The 18,453-nt window shown below is 42.0% G+C and overlaps 1 protein-coding gene across 4 annotated transcripts in view; it reads left to right on the forward strand.

Annotated features, from left to right (window-relative positions):
- NAAA (N-acylethanolamine acid amidase) overlaps positions 1 to 12,919 on the forward strand; it is a 29,509-nt gene extending 16,590 nt beyond the window's left edge. For 2 of the 4 annotated variants that reach the window (XR_014296678.1, XM_082653613.1), the window contains 2 exons: positions 3,538 to 3,646; positions 12,663 to 12,919. Coding sequence is in view for 2 of the 4 variants with exons in the window: in XM_082653613.1 (XP_082509739.1) it covers positions 3,538 to 3,613 (76 nt within the window). In the remaining 2 variants the exon portion in view is untranslated. Of the gene's footprint in view, positions 1 to 3,537; positions 3,647 to 4,273; positions 4,364 to 12,662 lie in introns of those variants that run through there. The other 2 variants (XR_014296679.1, XM_082653612.1) reach the window with 1 other exon arrangement.
- The last annotated feature ends 5,534 nt before the right edge of the window (positions 12,920 to 18,453 follow it).

Raw genomic sequence — 18,453 nt, forward strand, 5'->3', positions numbered from 1 at the left:
TGGCAGGGAGGGACAGATAAACAAATGTAGCAAAAGTCAGGTGAGGAGTCCATGGAGAAAAACAAAGGTGAGGAGGATAGAGTGATCTGGAAGGAGGAGGGCATGACATGCTCATCCTAAATCCGTCTGCTAGCTGGGGACCACCTTCGCCCCTTGGGAGCTCCCTAATTTCACTGTTAGTACTAAGCTTTAGATACCTTTGGCTTTCCTTTATCTTCCCGGGGAGTTTCTGCTACCCCCGTGCTCATTTCACAGCTGATTCAGTGCCTAAGGTAATGTTTCTCTTTTAGCCTGTGTCCTTGATAGCAGCATTCTGTGAGCAATGGCTTCTCGGGTCCACAGCCTGGGATGTTACCCACCCCCTTTTTTATGAGGTGAACCGCTGGGCCGGGCTGCCACTGCCACTACCATAGGAAGCGGTTAGTTAAACTTGAGATGCAGACCCCACCAAACTTGTACAGGAAGCTCTGAAGGTCCGCCGTCACCATCACAGCACGGCTGAATAGGCCAAGAGCCCGCACTTCGTGGCCTCATACCCCTCAAGGTGTTGCCTGATTGCCTTCTCTGTGCCCACGACCAGCTCAGTGAGGTAGGGCCTAAAATAGAAGAGGTAGCAAGTCATCACAGAGTCTTATCTCCTTCTCTTACCTCCATAAATTCCAAAACCCAGCATTTCCTACTTTCTCATCATCCTTCCTTCTTTCTTCAAGGCAAGAATATCAAAAATGGTATTCTTCAAGAAATAGCCTAATATGGATAAAACTTGTAAAGGGATTTTTAGTTTCAAATACCCAATTGATTTTTTTCTTTGAAATGATCCTCTTTCACACAAATATAAAACAGTAGTTTTCCTGACGGCCTCTAGATTACCTTTTGTATATTTGGGTGCTCTAAGATTCCTTAGGTACAATGACATTTTCAAAACTGGTGTTACTCTGTTCACTTTGCACTGTAATAGGAATATATCTCTTTGAATTTTTTTTAAGTATGTCCAGATAAAAAGATTATTGCTAAATAATTAATTCCATAAACGATATTCTAACAGCTAAAACAGTCTTCTACAGAAAAGCAAATCAGTATTTTCCCACTCTAACAAATGAGCTAGTTGGGTCACAAATGATACCTAGCACTATGCCAGTGAACTAGTTCTTTGAGGGCAGAGAGAGCAAAAACAAAAGACTCCTGATTTGTAGCATTTATTGATTTCCTTGGTGTAAATACTCACCATGGCCTATTTCAAGCTTACAGTTGGCTCATAAACTTCCTGCATATTTAACCATTGACTCTCACCAGCCTGTAGGAGTTAGCTCCAACTCACCATTACCCTTTACAGATGGGCACAATTTTGCCTTTTTAATAATCATTTAAAAAATAGTTAGGGCTTCCCTGGTGGCGCAGTGGTTGAGAGTCCGCCTGCCGATGCAGGGTACACGGGTCCGTGCCCCGGTCCGGGAAGATCCCACATGCCACGGAGTGGCTGGGCCCGTGAGCCATGGCCGCTGAGCCTGCATGTCTGGAGCCTGTGCTCCGCAACGGGAGAGGCCACAACAGTGAGAGGCCCATGTACTGCAAAAAAAAAAAAAAAAAAAAAAAAAAAAGTTAACCTATTTTTGTGTTCTTATAGTTTTTTAAATAGTTATATAAATGATCAATATTTCATTTAAAGATTAATAGTATAATCAAATCGTTTTTTAATATTTATTTTAATAAAGCATTTTCCATGCTGTGAACAGCCCTTATAATTTTAAATAGCTGCATCATAACCAATTGAATGTAGTATAATTGGATTAAACATTCTCCAGTTGTTAGTTTTTCCTCTATTAAAACTCTGAAATAAATATATTTGTACATTTCCCCCCTCTTTTTGTATTATTTTCCTTGGCTGAATTCACAGAAGTAGGATTACTGAGTTAAAGGCCATATGTTTAAATGGCAAATGTTTTGTCGAAATAGAATTGTCAGAAGTTATAAACAGTTTACCAAGAAGCATTTTTCTTTATTGTATAATTGAAAACCCAACAGGATCTACATTTAAATGATTATCACCAGTGAACCAGAAATAACACAGATCCCTGACTCTCAGGCCTTTTGCATGTAATGATTACCATCAGCTACGTCTGTTCAGTGTGTGAGGCTAATATTTAGAAATGTCTGAACAGAAGCAAGGATCTCTATGCTGCCCCCTTGTGCTGTGCTACAAAATTACAGTCCCCTGCAGTGGAGCTCCATCCTCTGCTGTGGCTATAAGCAGAGACAGTATTAAAACAGTGATGGAGAACAGAATTATGACTAAAGGGCTTCCCTGGTGGTGCAGTGGTTAAGAATCCGCCTGCCAATGCAAGGGACACCGGTTTCAGCCCTGGTCCAGGAAGATCCCACATGCCACGGAGCAACTAAACTCCTGCACCACAAATACTGAGCCTGCACTCTAGAGCCTGCGAGCCACAACTACTGAAGCCCGCACACCTAGAGCCCATGCTTCACAACAAGAGAAGCCACCGCAATGAGAAGCTGGCAACGAAGAGTAGCCCACGCTCGCCGCAACTACAGAAAGCCCGCCCGCAGCAATGAAGACCCAACGCAGCCAAAAATAATACATTTTTTAAAAGTTTAAAAAAGAATTATGACTAAATTAAATAAGCAGCTGAGGTCCTGTTCAGGGAACCTTCGTTCCCCTTGACAAGCTTTGCATGTTCTCATAGTGCTGTCTTCAGCCCAGTGTTTGATTCAGCTGTGGGGTGCCAGTGCCTATTCCTAAACTGCCCCACTCCCAATGCTTTGAGCAGGCATCCCAGCTGGTGTCTGGGGCAAAAGGGAGTGAAGGGTAGGAGCCTCAGTGTGTATGTGCATGCGTATGTGCATGTGCCCAAGTTATTTGGGTCTCTTGCTCTGCAGAATGTTGAGTAAGTGACATTGTACTTTTCATCCTTAGATCTGGGCCAGTGGACCCCCTGTCTTGATCCCTGAGCTTTCAGGTCCCCACTCTGGCCTTCCTCTGACTCTCCCATGATATAAGGAATCCACTCAGAGTCTGGCCCAAGTACCCAGAACCCTGGAATTCTCGTCCTGAACAGCGCCCAAGCCATTTCCAGGGCCTGCGTGGTCCACTTCCCTGGGTGGTGTTCTCCTGGTGGCGGTGTGCAGCCTTCATGGACGTCCTGTGCCTGGTGGTGGCCAAGGGATGGCTGTTTGCTGGGGGTGGTGCATGAAGCCTAGATGAGCGTCCACATATGTGCCATTTGTGGGGTAGGCAGAGCAGGACTGCAGGCTAAGGCTAGCTCTCCCTCATTGCCACAGTGTGAAACTCTGGGGAGTCTGAGAATTTTGAACTTGGCCTTCCACAGTGTTGTCAAAATAGGAAAGAACACTTAGTGTGGTTGCTTGAATTATAACTTTTAAATAGCCTGACATAGGTGGGTGTCTGTCTGTATTCTTGTCCTGGGTCCCAAGTATTAGGAAAAGAGCTTGGGATTTTTCTTCCCCTCTTTGGAATATTAGAGAAAATGATGTATATGTTAAAATTCCTCTCATTTTCAGCTACACAATTTATACTACGGTAATGAGTGCTGCCAGCCCAGACAAGTACATGACTAGGATCAGAAACCCGAGTTAAAAGCAGAAGAGCGAATTCACCTATGCTGTGAAGGTTTGCTAAAGTTTTTTTTGCGGGGGAGGGCAGCGGTTAGGGATGGGGGAAGGAGGACATAGGCTGGTATTTCTCCTAGAAGATAGTAGCATCCTTAACATTTATACATAGGTAATATTTTCTGACAGGCATTGAGTGTATGGTTGTTATTTGTGTCATGTTAATGTCACTCTTAAGTATTTATTTTGAATTGTTCGTATGAAAGCTAGTCTTCTGGTGCTCAGTGCGCTTTGCCCCTGATTAAAACCTGCTTTCAGGGCAAAGCGTTACCTCTTCACTTACGCAGAGGGGCAAATATCTGGTAAGACTTACGTGTCTCCAAAGTCACAGTGAGGCAGGCCCAGCTCCTTTGCAGGATCAGACAGACAATGAAGGACCCAGGACACTCAAAATTTATTTCAGGCATCAGTGAGGCCATAGGTGAGAGGAAAGACATGAGGAAAAAAGCAGGAGTCCCTTCTGCTGTCCCTGAAATCAAATCATCTTGGCAGCCACCTATTGACAGGCCACCTTTTCCTATTGCAGGGATCGCCTGGAGTTTATAAACCTAGCCTGATGTTTTGTTCATTCACTTACGGGGATGTTTAAAATCAGTGTTTAAATTAAGCGCTTTTTTTTCCCTTACAGATGATCTTTTTAAATGAAATTTTTGAAGAGCTGCACTTTAAAAAATAAAGTGAAAAGATTATATTTTATGACCGATACAGGCTCTTTCCTCATTAAACTTTTCAACATTGTGAAGTGGGAGCAGGAGGATGAGTTTGGAGCGTGTTGTGGTAAAGTGGGGTGATAGCTGTCCTCATTCACCTTCCTTCAGGGCTTGTCTTGGCCGTCTCTTAGCTTCTTCTGTTCTGGCTTTAACAACTCAAAGATAATCGGTCTCAGAGGGCGAGCCATATCCTCGGGCTTTATTCCCAGTTTCTCACCATTACTTAACAGCTATTTTGTCATACCTGAGTTTATAAAGAAATGAGCGGGCAAGACCTCTTTGTTCATTATGAAGTGCTTCTGGAAGAGTCTGCCAAACTTAAATAAAATTAACCACAGTTATTATTAAGCAAAGATGAGTTTAGCAGAGGGAATAGCAGACGAATTACAATTCGGGACAAGCAAACCATGGCGAACCATAGGCAAATCTGAGGAACAAAGGGAAGGTTAGCTTTTATTGGAATCTGGGAGGAAACCTGCGAGTGTTGTTTTGAACAAAAGTTCATTAGAGGAGAACAAGAGTTCAGGGTTGTTGCAGTTTCACATTGGTTGCAAGTGATGGTCCCTTTGCTGTTACTGAGAAATGCAAACGTAAAATAGATAGCTAGTGGGAAGAAGCCGCATAGCCCAGGGAGATTAACTCGGTGCTTTGTGACCACCTAGAGGGGTGGGAGGGAGGGAGACGCAAGAGGGAAGAGATATGGGAACATATGTATATGTATAACTGATTCACTTTGTTATAAAGCAGAAACTAACACACCATTGTAAAGCAATTATACTCCAATAAAGATGTAAAAAAATACAAAATAAATTTTTTTTAAAAATTAAAGAAAACAAATAAACAGCATTGCTCTAGTAACAAACAAAAAAACAAAACTCTTTCTTCCTGCTGGCTGTGTAAGTTGAAACCAAGCGTAAGAACTCTCCTTCTGTGGCTTTCCCACTCCATTTAAAATCAAGTGCTTTATCCATTCTCACATTTCTCCTCTTTGATCAAGATCTTTCTCTGAAAGCATAACTGATGCAGCATCAGGTTGATTTTTTTTCTTTTGCTTGAAATATTTTTGTCTGTGTCCCTCATTGCTGGAAAGGACCTTTCCTGGGAGTTTTGTTGGGAAGAAAGAGCAAGTAGCATTTGGAAACCGCAGGGCCACATTTGAGCCACACGGAAGGTACAAGGAGGAGCTCTCAGGCATCTCCCATTCTTAAATTATGTCTTATCGAGGTTCTAAGCCTTGAGATCATCTCAAAGCACTGAGTTGACATAATACTGTTCGGTGCATCATTTCTGCAGATGTTTGACAGGCAACAGGTACAAAGGGTTTTTTTCTTTTTTTTTTTTTCTTTTTACATCTTTATTGGAGTATAATTGCTTTACAATGGTGTGTTTCCGCTTTACAACAAAGTGAATCAGTTATACATATGTTCCCATATCTCTTCCCTGTTGAATCTCCCTCCCTCCCACCCTCCCTATCCCACCCCTCTAGGTGGTCACAAAGCACTGAGCTGATCTCCCTGTGCTATGCGGCTGCTTCCCACTAGCAATCTATTTTACGTTTGGTAGTGTGTATATGTCCACGCCACTCTCTCACTTTGTCACAGCTTACCCTTCCCCCTCCCCATATCCTCAAGTCCATTCTCTAGTAGGTCTGTGTCTTTATTCCCCTCTTACCCCTAGGTTCTTCATGACATTTTTTTTTTTCTTAGATTCCGTATATATGTGTTAGCATACGGTATTTGTCTTTCTCTTTCTGACTTACTTCACTCTGTATGACAGACTCTAGGCCCATCCACCTCACTACAAATAACTCAATTTCGTTTCTTTTTATGGCTGAGTAATATTCCATTGTATATATGTGCCACATCTTCTTTATCCATTCATCCGATGATGGACACTTAGGTTGCTTCCATGTCCTGGCTATTGTAAATAGAGCTGCAATGAACATTTTGGTACATGACTCTTTTTGAATTACGGTTTTCTCAGGGTATATGCCCAGTAGTGGGATTGCTGGGTCATATGGTAGTTCTATTTGTAGTTTCTTAAGGAAGCTCCATACTGTTCTCCATAGTGGCTGTACCAATTCACATTCCCACCAGCAGTGCAAGAGTGTTCCCTTTTCTCCACACCCTCTCCAGCATTTATTGTTTCTAGATTTTTTAATGATGGCCATGCTGACCGGTGTGAGATGATATCTCATTGTAGTTTTGATTTGCATTTCTCTAATGATTAATGATGTTGAGCATTCTTTCATGTGTTTGTTGGCAGTCTGTATATCTTCGTTGGAGAAGTGTCTATTTAGGTCTTCTGCCCATTTTAGGATTGGGTTTTTTTTTTTTTTTTTATTGAGCTGCATGAGCTGCTTGTAAATTTTGGAGAGTAATCCTTTGTCAGTTGCTTCATTTGCAAATATTTTCTCCCATTCTGAGGGTTGTCTTTTGGTCTTGTTTATGGTTTCCTTTGCTGTGCAAAAGCTTTGAAGTTTCATTAGGTCCCATTTGTTTATTTTTGTTTTTATTTCCATTTCTGTAGGAGGTGGGTCAAAAAGGATCTTGCTGTGATTTATGTCAGAGTGTTCTGCCTATGTTTTCCTCTAAGAGTTTGATAATTTCTGGCCTTATATTTAGGTCTTTAATCCATTTTGAGCTTATTTTTGTGTATGGTGTTAGGGAGTGATCTAATCTCATACTTTTACATGTACCTGTCCAGTTTTCCCAGCACCACTTATTGAAGACGCTGTCCTTTCTCCAGTGTACATTCCTGCCTCCTTTATCAAAGATAAGGTGACCATATGTGTGTGGGTTTATCTCTGGGCTTTCTGTCCTGTTCCATTGATCTATCTTTCTGTTTTGGTACCATTACCATACTGTCTTGATTACTGTAGCTTTGTAGTATAGTCTGAAGTCAGGGAGCCTGATTCTTCCAGCTCCATTTTTCGTTCTCAAGATTGCTTTGGCTATTCGGGGTCTTTTGTGTTTCCATACAAATTGTGAAATTTTTTGTTCTAGTTCTGTGAAAAATGCCAGTGGTAGTTTGATAGGGATTGCATTGAATCTGTAGATTGCTTTGGGTAGTAGAGTGATTTTCACAATGTTGATTCTTCCAATCCAAGAACATGGTATATCTCTCCATGTATTTGTATCATCTTTAATTTCTTTCATCAGTGTCTTATAATTTTCTGCATACAGGTCTTTTGTCTCCTTAAGTAGGTTTATTCCTAGATATTTTATTCTTTCTGTTGCAATGGTAAATGGGAGTGTTTTCTTAATTTCACTTTCAGATTTTTCATCATCAGTGTATATGAATGCCAGAGATTTCTGTGCATTAATTTTGTATCCTGCTACTTTACCAAATTCATTGATTAGCTCTAGTAGTTTTCTGGTAGCATCTTTAGGATTCTCTATGTATTGTATCATGTCATCTGCAAACAGTGACAGCTTTACTTCTTCTTTTCCGATTTGGATTCCTTTTATTTCCGTTTGTTCTCTGATTGCTGTGGCTAAAACTTCCAAAACTATGTTGAATAAGTGTGGTGGGAGTGGGCAACCTTGTCTTGTTCCTGATCTTAGTGGAAGTGGTTTCAGTTTTTCACCATTGAGGACGATGGTGGCTGTGGGTTTGTCATATATGGCCTTTATTATGTTGAGGAAAGTTCCCTCTGTGCCTACTTTCTGCAGGGTTTTTATCATAAATGGGTGGTGAATTTTGTCGAAAACTATCTCTGCATCTATTGAGATGATCATATGGTTTTTCTCCTTCAATTTGTTAATATGGTGTATCATGTTGATTGATTTGCATATATTGAAGAATCCTTGCATCCCTGGGATAAATCCCACTAGATCACAGTGTATGATCCTTTTAATGTGCTGTTGGATTCTGTTTGCTAGTATTTTGTTGAGGATTTTTGCATCTATCTGAATCAGTGTTATTGGCCTGTAGTTTTCTTTCTTTGTGACATCTTTGTCTGGTTTTGGTATCAGGGTGATGGTGGCCTCGTAGAATGAGTTTGGGAGTGTTCCTCCCTCTGCTATATTTTGGAAGAGTTTGAGAAGGTTAGGTGTTAGCTCTTCTCTAAATGCTTGATAGAATTCACCTGTGAAGCCATCTGGTCCTGGGCTTTTGTTTGTGGGAAGATTTTTAATCAGAGTTTCAATTTCAGTGCTTGTGATTGGTCTGTTCATATTTTCTGTTTCTTCCTGATTCAGTCTTGGCAGGTTGTGCATTTCTAAGAATTTGTCCATTTCTTCCAGATTGTCCATTTTATTGGCATAGAGTTGCTTGTAGTAATCTCTCATGATCTTTTGTATGTCTGCAGTGTCAGTTGTTACTTCTCCTTTTTCATTTCTAATTCTATTGATTTGAGTCTTCTCCCTTATTTTCTTGATGAGTCTGGCTAATGGTTTATCAATTTTGTTTATCTTTTCAAAGAACCAGCTTTTAGTTTTATTGATTTTTGCTATTGTTTCCTTCATTTCTTTTTCATTTATTTCTGATCTGATCTTTATGATTTCTTTCCTTCTGCTAACTTTGGGGGTTTTTTTGTTCTTCTTTCTCTAATTGCTTTAGGTGTAAGGTTAGGTTGTTTATTTGAGATGTTTCCTGTTTCTTAAGGTAGGATTGTATTGCTATAAATTTCCCTCTTAGAACTGCTTTTGCTGCATCCCATAGGTTTTGGGTCGTCGTGTCTCCATTGTCATTTGTTTCTAGGTATTTTTTGATTTCCTCTCTGATTTCTTCAGTGATCACTTCGTTATTAAGTAGTATATTGTTTAGCCCCCATGTGTTTGTATTTTTTACAGGTCTTTTCCTGTAATTGATATCTAGTCTCATAGCGTTGTGGTCGGAAAAGATACTTGATACAACTTCAATTTTCTTAAATTTACCAAGGCTTGATTTGTGACCCAAGATACGATCTATCCTGGAGAATGTTCCATGAGCACTTGAGAAAAATGTGTATTCTGTTGTTTTTGGATGGAATGTCCTATAAATATCAATTAAGTCCATCTTGTTTAATGTATCATTTAAAGCTTGTGTTTCCTTATTTATATTCATTTTGGATGATCTTTCCATTGGTGAAAGTAGGGTGTTAAAGTCCCCTACTATGAATGTGTTACTGTCAATTTCCCCTTTTATGGCTGTTAGTATTTGCCTTATGTATTGAGGTGCTCCTGTGTTGGGTGCATAAATGTTTACAATTGTTATATCTTCTTCTTGGATCGATCCCTTGATCAGTATGTAGTGTCCTTCTTTGTCTCTTGTAATAGTCTTTATATTAAAGTCTATTTGTCTGATATGAGAATTGCTACTCCAGCTTTTTTTTGATTTCCATTTGCATGGGATATCTTTTTCCATCCCCTCACTTTCAGTCTGTATACGTCCCTAGGTCTGAAGTGGGTTTCTTGTAGACAGCATATATATGGGTCTTGTTTTTGTATCCATTCAGCCAGTCTGTGTCTTTTGGTGGGAGCATTTAATCCATTTACATTTAAGGTAATTATTGATACGTACGTTCCTATTCCCATTTTCTTCATTGTTCTGGGTTTGTTATTGTAGGTCTTTTCCTTCTCTTGTGTTTCTTGCCTAGAGACGTTCCTTTAGCATTTGTTGTAAAGCTGGTTTGGTGGTGCTGAACTCTCTCAGCTTTTGCTTGTCTGTAAAGGTTTTAATTTCTCCATCAAATCTGAATGAGATCCTTGCTGGGTAGAGTAATCTTGGTTGTAGGTTTTTCTCCTTCATTACTTTATATATGTCCTGCCATTCCCTTCTGGCTTGCAGTTTCTGCTCAAAGATTAGCTGTTAACCTTATGGGGATTCCCTTGTGTGTTATTTGTTATTTTTCCCTTGCTGCTTTTAATATGTTTTCTTTGTATTTAATTTTTGACAGTTTAATATTTGTCTTAGCATGTTTCTCCTTGGATTTATCCTGTATGGGACTCTGTGCTTCCTGGACTTGATTAACTATTTCCTTTCCCATATTAGAGAAGTTTTCCTCTATAATCTCTTCAGATATTTTCTCAGTCACTTTATTTTTCTCTTCTTCTTCTGGGACCCCTATAATTCGAATGTTGGTGCATTTAATGTTGTGCCAGAGGTCTCTGAGACTGTCCTCAGTTCTTTTCATTCTGTTTTCTTTATTCTGCTCTGCAGTCGTTATTTCCACTCTTTTATCTTCCAGGTCACTTATCCATTCTTCTGCCTCAGTTATTCTGCTATTGCTCCCTTCTAGAGTATTTTTAATTTCATTTATTGTGTTGTTCATCATTATTTCTTTCATCTTTAGTTCTTCTAGGTCCTTATTAAATGTTTCTTGCATTTTCTCTATTCTATTTCCAAGATTTTGGATTATCTTTACTATCGTTATTCTGAATTCTTTTTCAGGTAGACTGCCTATTTCCTCTTCATTTGTTAGGTCTGGTGGGTTTTTATCTTGTTCCTTCATCTGCTGTGTGTTTTTCTGTCTTCTCATTTTGCTTATCTTACTGTGTTTGGGATCTCCTTTTTGCAGGCTGCAGGTTTGTAGTTCCCGTTGTTTTTGGTGTCTGTCCCTAGTGGCTAAAGTTGGTCAGTGGGTTGTGTAGGCTTTGTGGTGGAGGGGACTAGTGCCTGTGTTCTGGTAGATGAGGCTGGATCTTGTCTTTCTGGTGGGCAGGTCCATGTCTGGTGGTGTGTTTTGGGGTGTCTGTGGCCTTATGATTTTAGGCAGCCTCTCTGCTAATGGGTGGGGTTGTGTTCCTGTCTTGCTAGTTGTTTGGCATAGGGTGTCCAGCACTGTAGCTTGCTGGTCATTGAGTGAAGCTGGGTGTTGATGTTGAGATGGAGATCTCTGGGCAATTTTCGCCATTTGATATTACATGGAGCTGGGAGGTCTCTTGTGGACCAGTGTCCTGAAGTTGGCTCTCCCACCTCAGAGGCAGAGCCCTGACTCCTGGCTGCAGCACCAAGAGCCTTTCATCCACATGGCTCAGAATAAAAGGGAGAAAAAGTAGAAAGAAAGAAAGGAGGGGAGGGATGGAGGGAGGAAGGAAGGAAGGAAGGAAGGGAAGGAAAGAAAGAAAAAGAAAGAGAAAGAAAGGATAAAAAAATAAAGTAAGGTAAAATAAAATAAAGTTATTAAAATAAAGAATGAAAAATAATTATTAAGAAAAAAATTTTTTTTAAAGTAAAAAAAAAAAAAGGACGGACAGAACCCTAGGACAAATGGTGAAAGCAAAGCTATACAGACAAAATCTCACACAGAAGCATACACATACACACTCACAAAAAGAGAAAAAGGGGAAAAAATAATAAATCTTGCTCTCAAAGCCCACCTCCTCAATTTGGGATGATTCGTTGTCTATTCATGTATTCCACAGATGCAGGGTACATCAAGTTGATTGTGGAGCTTTAATTCGCTGCTCCTGAGGCTGGGAGAGATTTCCCTTTCTCTTCTTTGTTAGCACATCTCCCGGGGCTCAGCTTTGGATTTGGCCCCGCCTCTGCGTGTAGGTCGCCGGAGGGCGTCTCTTCTTAGCTCAGACAGGACTGGGTTAAAGGAGCAGCTGCTTTGGGGGCTCTGGCTCACTCAGGCCGGGGGGAGGGTGGGGTACAGAGTGCGGGGCGGGCCTGCGGCGGCAGAGGCCGACGTGACGTTGCACCAGCCTGAGGCGCACCGTGCGTTCTCTCGGGGAAGTTGTCCCTGGTTCCCGGGACCCTGGCAGTGGCGGGCTGCACAGGCTCCCGGGAGGGGAGGTGTGGATAGTGACCTGTGCCCGCACACAGGCTTCTTGGTGGCGGCAGCAGCAGCCCTGGCGTCTCATGCCCGTCTCTGGGATCCGTGCTGATAGCCGCGGCTCGCACCCGTCTCTGGAGCTCCTTTAAGCAGCACTCTTAATCCCCTCTCCTCCGGTACAAAGTTTTAAAATGATTATACAAGTCAAAATTAAAAATAATATGACAAATCCAGTTTGTATAATTGTCCTAAAGATTGAAGGACCATGGGGAATCAGTTGAAACTTGTAATCAGTGTACTTGTTCCCTGATTTCATGTAATTGAGTTTCTCCTTCCCGAAAGGAAATTATCCATGTGCCACAAGTTGTTCTTGCTGCCAGCATATACTACCTTGTTTTGCTAGGAGTTAGCTAAGGGCAATTTGTCTAATACCACCTTAGCTAAGGAATTGTGGAATTAATTAAAGAAACCTCAGCTAAAATTGGAGCAGAGGAAGACCTGTAGGGGGAGTCCCCCGACCAGTGCATCATCGATTACTCCAAACAGGAAGAGATATGCGCCTATATCTCAGACAGGAAGGTGTTGCCTACTCTACTATCCAGCAGGAAGAAGAAAACTCGCCATCTGATGACAGCGCAGCCAATCAGACTGTAGCTGCCCAACCAATGAGAAGCCTCCATACTTTGGACCCTTAGCCTCCTCCAGTGAACTCTTTCATTATTACATTCCATCCCAACTCCCTCTTTTCCCTATGAAAGCAAACTCCTCTTTCCTGTTTTCTGGATTCGCCTATGGTCTGCCATAGTTTGCATATCCTGAATTGTAATTCCTGTGGCTATTCCCAAATAAACTTGCTTTTGCTGGCGAAACAACTGGCTCTTCTATTACTAAAGTTGACGGAATCTAAGCCTTTTGTTGGGTAGCTATTGCTTTAGGGGTGGAATCAGCTGTGTAACCTAGGGTAATGGATAGATTTCTAATCATGTGCTCATTGATGTGTACTCCAAACCAGGAAGGGAGGAAAGATCTGCCAAGGAGACAGACCCAGAGTTATGGACCCTGTTGGGCAGTTAACAGTAGGTTCTTTGAAGTGGGTTTAAGGGGTTGGCCCAGAGATTGGTTTCAGATCGGAACAACTGGATATCCTAACGAGAATTGTCCTCCCATTCGCCAACTATCCAGACATTTATAAGCCCAGGGATGATGCCCTCGTTCACAAACGAAGATGAAACCGGATGAGCACAGAGGACTCCAGCTGAAGTGGCATTGTTCAGTGGTGAATTTGTGGGAATGGAGCTATTGGCATTCGTCAACCAGGGGTCAGTGATGTTTTGAGAGCATTCGGAGAGGATTCCTCCAAGCCGAGAAGTCCATTCTCTAACGTGATGGCACAGGGTAATTGGGTTTAAGGTGTTTTGGGGACAAAGACTATGAAAGTAAGGGCGTGAGTGGGGTGATTGTAGTAGCGTAATTTTAAGTTTATTGGGAGTGGTACCATCATTGCTACAGTCAGTGGGGGTGTTCAGGATGAAACGGCGTCGGGAGGGATGCTGACAGAAGTTTCACTCTGGAGTTAACATTGAGGGGAAATGGAGTGAAATTAGCAGTGGCATTAGGGACAAATGAAAAATTGGTCACAGGATGGACTAGAGAGTTACTGCTGTTGTGTACAGATTTGAGTTTCTGGTGGCAAACCCAACCATCAGATGTTTCCCTCTGTTGCAAACAGATTCAGAAGTGCAGGGAAGATCATTGTCTTTCCAAGAAAGAAAGGGGGGAAATAAGGTAAGAAACAATGGGGAAACGGTATACAGGCCTGGTCTGGTCATCTTGGGAAAGCTGTCTCCTTTACCTGTCATCTGTTTCAATTCCTGGAAACCTTTACTTTTAGGTCATCAGTTGGTACACAGGTCCAGTCAGGGTTTGGTGCTTTCTTTAGATGTGGTACATGATCTGAGAGTCTGTTTCCTGGATCTTGGCAGTACGCAGACTGGTTAACAACAGTTGGTAAGGGCCCTTCCACCAAGGTTAGAGGGATGTCTTTGAAGATGTCTCTTCCAGGAGACGAAATCTGTAGGTTGTAAGGGACGATGCTGAAGACCTTTGTCTCCCAGGAGCTGTGAAAAGATTGTTCTACTAAGTCATGGTTATTTTCAACAGAAACAATGAAGTCGTTAAAATATTCAAGTATATACTCTCTTATTAGCTGTAGATCAAAAGAAGCAGGAGCTAGCAGCATTGAGAACCCTCTGATTATCTCAAAGTGTGAGAGTTTATGGGTTGCAAAAAGGGTAGATAAACCTAAGATTTAGAAGGACCAGTGGCAGTGACTTTGGCCAGGGTGTTTGAAGAGTCTCTACAAATTTTGTCGATACACTCTTAATGGTGCCATTCGTGTGTTCGACTGGCCCTGGGGATTTTGGCTGGTAAGCACAGGGAAAGTGTTGTAGAACTGGCCAGACAGCACAGACTTGTCCAAGCACCTGGCTGGTGAAGTGGATTCCCCAGTCACCATGAAGTTAGAGGTGGGGTTCGCTGGGTAGGGATAATTTTTTTTTAATGGCTTTTTTCTTTTTTTTAATTTTATTTTTGGCTGTGTTGAGTCTTTGTTGCGTGCAGGCTATTCTCTGGTTGGAGCGAGCGGGGGCTACTCTTCGTTGCGGTGTGCGGGCTTCTCATTGCGGTGTCTTCTCCTGTTTCGGAGCACGGGCTCCAGGCACGGGGGCTTCAGTAGTTGTGGCACTTGGGCTCAGTAGTTGTGGCTCGCGGGCTCTAGAGCACAGGCTCAGTAGTTGTGGCGCACGGGCTTAGTTGCTCCACGGCATGTGGGATCTTCCCAGACCAGGGCTTGAACCATGTCCCCTGCATTGGCAGGTGGATTCTTAACCACCGCGCTACCAGGGAAGCCAGGGATAATCTTTTCTAATAGAATTTTAGCCACAGGAGAGGCAGTGGCCCATCTACGAGGGAAAGCTTCAGATCAGTGAGAAAATATACAACCATTGCCAAAACATATTTGTGTCCATGAGATGGGGGAAGCTGTAGGAAATCCGTTGCCAAACCTCAGATGCTCTGTTGGGTAATTTAAAGTTGTGGGGTGGTGCTGGGTGGTGGATAGGTTCCCCAGCATTGTATTTTGGATGCGTGTGGTAAATAAAGTGCTTTTAGTGGCTTTATTAATATTTTCCCACCAGTACTGATTCATAAAGTTTATCATTTTATCAGTAGATCAGTGATTCGATGCATATACAGTATAGTTGACTCTTGAACAACACAGGGGTGAGGGCACTGATCCCCCTGCACAGCTGAACATCTGCTTATAACTTTACAGTTGGCCCTCCGTATCCGAGATTCTGCATCAGCCAACTGCAGATCATGTAGTACTGTAGTATGTATTTATTGGAAAAAATCCACATATAAGTGGACCCTTGCTGTTCAATCCTGTGTGGTTCAAGGGTCAACTGTAGTCAGTAATGGGAATTTTAGAGTCTCTGGCAGGACTGGATCGTCATTCGGCCCAAACCAGAGCTCTTCCTTTTTATCAAACCAACAGTAATTAGACTTCCAATATTGTTTTTCCTTTTCTGTGGCCAGTTGTTGGGTATCTCTAGTCAACTTGTCTAGATTATCATTTGGGGGAACATCTTTTTGGAGCATGACAGAGGTTTGGTTATTGTTTCCTGTGAGAGCAGCATTTTTTTAAAAAAGTAAATTTATTTATTTATTTTTGGGTGTGTTGGGTCTTCGTTTCTGTGCGAGGGCCTTCTCTAGTTGTAGCGAGCGGGGGCCACTCTTCATCGCGGTGCACAGGCCTCTCACTGTCGCGGCCTTTCTTGTTGCGGAGCACAGGCTCGCGCGCAGGCTCAGTAGTTGTGGCTCATGGGTTTAGTTGCTCTGTGCCGTGTGGGATCTTCCCAGACCAGGGCTCGAACCCGTGTCCCCTGCATTGGCAGGCGGATTCTCAACCACTGTGCCACAAGGGAAGCCCAGAGCAGCATTTTTAGTGGAGATATCAGTGAGGTGGTTCTCTTTAGCTTCCAGGGCGTCAAGTTTAGAATGCCCAGAACTTTAATAATAGCCAGAGTGGCTGGTAGAAGTATGGCATCTAATAAATCTTGAATATATGGGCCATTTTAAGTTTTATCCCCGTTAGACATAAGGAAGACGTAAGGAAATCTCTCTGCTTCCATAACATTCCAAAGTTATGAGCTACTCCAAAAGTGTTTCTACTGTCTGTATGAATATTTGCAATTTTGCCCATGGCTGAACTATAGGCTTGTTTTGCCCATGGCTGAACTATAGGCTTGAGTAAGAGCGTATCATTCAGCCTGTTGTGCTGAGGTAGCCAAAGGCAAAGGTGCTGCCTTGATAACTTCCAAAGAAGTTGCAGTTGCATATCCAGCACAGTATTCACCATTTTCATCTTTTAAATAAGAACCATCCGTAAACCATGAAGAATCAACATTTGTTAAAGGGGTTTCTTGAAAGCTGTAATAGGGAGTCAAGAGATTGTCTGTCAGAGTTAGTCATGAGGAGTTTAGTCCATAGAGGAGGGAAGAAGGGTGGCAAGGTTAGGGGTATTACAGTGAGCAAGAGTGATATGGGGTGCAGTCAACAGGAGCATTTCATAGGGAGTAAGACGTGTTGCTGAAAGATGTTGGATATGGTTCAGAAGGGCTTTCAATAGCATGAGGAACAAAGATGGTCAGAGAGGAACCCATGAGTATTTCTTGGTTGGCCTTTACTAAAAGGGCAGTGGCAGGAATGGCTCAGAGGCAAGGGAGTATCCTTAGGCCACAGGGTCCAGCTGCTGACTGTGATACCCTATTGGTGATGGTGATCTCTGTGTTTCTAAATAAGCGCCCTGAGGGCATTTTCTTCCTTTTCATAGACCTAGAGGAAAAGGGGGAGTTGATAATTAGTGTCCAAGGGCAGAGAGGTTCATTAAGCTTTCCTTTAGGATTTTAAAACCTAGATCATCCTGATCTTCCCAAATAACAGGATCAGGCTTAGTGTTTTTCAACAAGATGTATATAGGGGCTGAACCATGAGAGAAAAATATGAAACCCTGTTACGATAATCGCCAGCTAACCCAAGAAAGCCTCGTAATTGGCATTTAGTTTGGGGCTTTAGGAAATTCAGGATGCCGTGGAGCCTTTCTGGATCTATGTATAGTCCTTGTTCTGAAATCAGATGTCCTAAAAAGCAAACTGGAGTTTGAACAAACTGTAGCTTCTCCTTAGAGACCCTATGTCTCTTTGAGGCTAAAAGCTTTAGCAGATGGATGCTGTCTTCCCGTGAGGAGGCCTGGGAAGGGGAGCAGAGAAGCAACTCATCTACATATTGTAATAGTTTAGAACCTCTAGGAGAGTTTACATCGTCTAAATAAGCTTTTAGTGTTTGTGAGAAACAAGAAGGACTTTTACTTAAACCCTGGGGCATTACTGTTCAGACGTATTGTTGTCCTTCCCAAGTAAAGGCAAAGAGATATTGATGGGCCTTATCCACAGGGATGCTAGAGAAGGCACTACACAAAGCAATCACGGTGAGAAGCTTACTTTCAGTAGGGATGGGAGCTGATAAGGTATGAAGGTTGGGAACAGCAAGGTGAAGAGGGATAACAATATTGTTTACAGTATGGAGGTCTTGGACAAATCTGTCTGCAGCCATTGGGTTTCCTGGTAGGTGAAATAAGGATGTTGCAGGGACTGATACAAGGGACTATAACCCCCTGGGCTTTATAATCCTCTGTGATTGGTCTGATTCCCTGTAAGCACTCTTTATTTGTAGGGTATTGATTAATTCTGGGGAAAGGCTTTGAGGGAACAATTTGGGTGGTTTTTTTTTGGCCATCACTTTATTTTTTAATTAAGTTATAGTTGATTTACAACGTTGTATACGTTTTAGGTATATAACATAGTGATTCACAATTTTTAAAGGTTATATGCCATTTATAGTTATTATAAAATACTGGCTCTATTCCCCATGTTGTACAATATATCCTTGTAGCTTATTTTATACCTAGTACTTTTTGTGGGTGTGGGTTAGCCAGTTTGCTAAATTAACCACGTCTATTAAGCACATAGTTTCCCATCTTATTCTAATTCTCTTTGCCAAAAGAGAGAGGTCTCAGTTTAGCTCATTAGTGAACATAGAGTTAAAGGCCGCCCATGTGGATTCGACATCCATGGGGAGACCAGAATTTTCCTTAAAAATAATCTGGAGTAGACTATGATAATCATGCATGGGTTCATTTTTTTTTTTAATTTTTATTGGAGTATAGTTTCTTTACAATGTTGTGTTAGTTTCTACTGTACAGCAAAATGAATCAGCCATACATATACATATATCCCCTCCCTTTTGGACTTCCTTCCCATTCAGGTCAGCACAGTG

Source organism: Grampus griseus, assembly GCF_964374135.1.
Source record: "Grampus griseus genome assembly, chromosome: 4".
NCBI classification, from domain to species: Eukaryota; Metazoa; Chordata; class Mammalia; order Artiodactyla; family Delphinidae; genus Grampus; species Grampus griseus.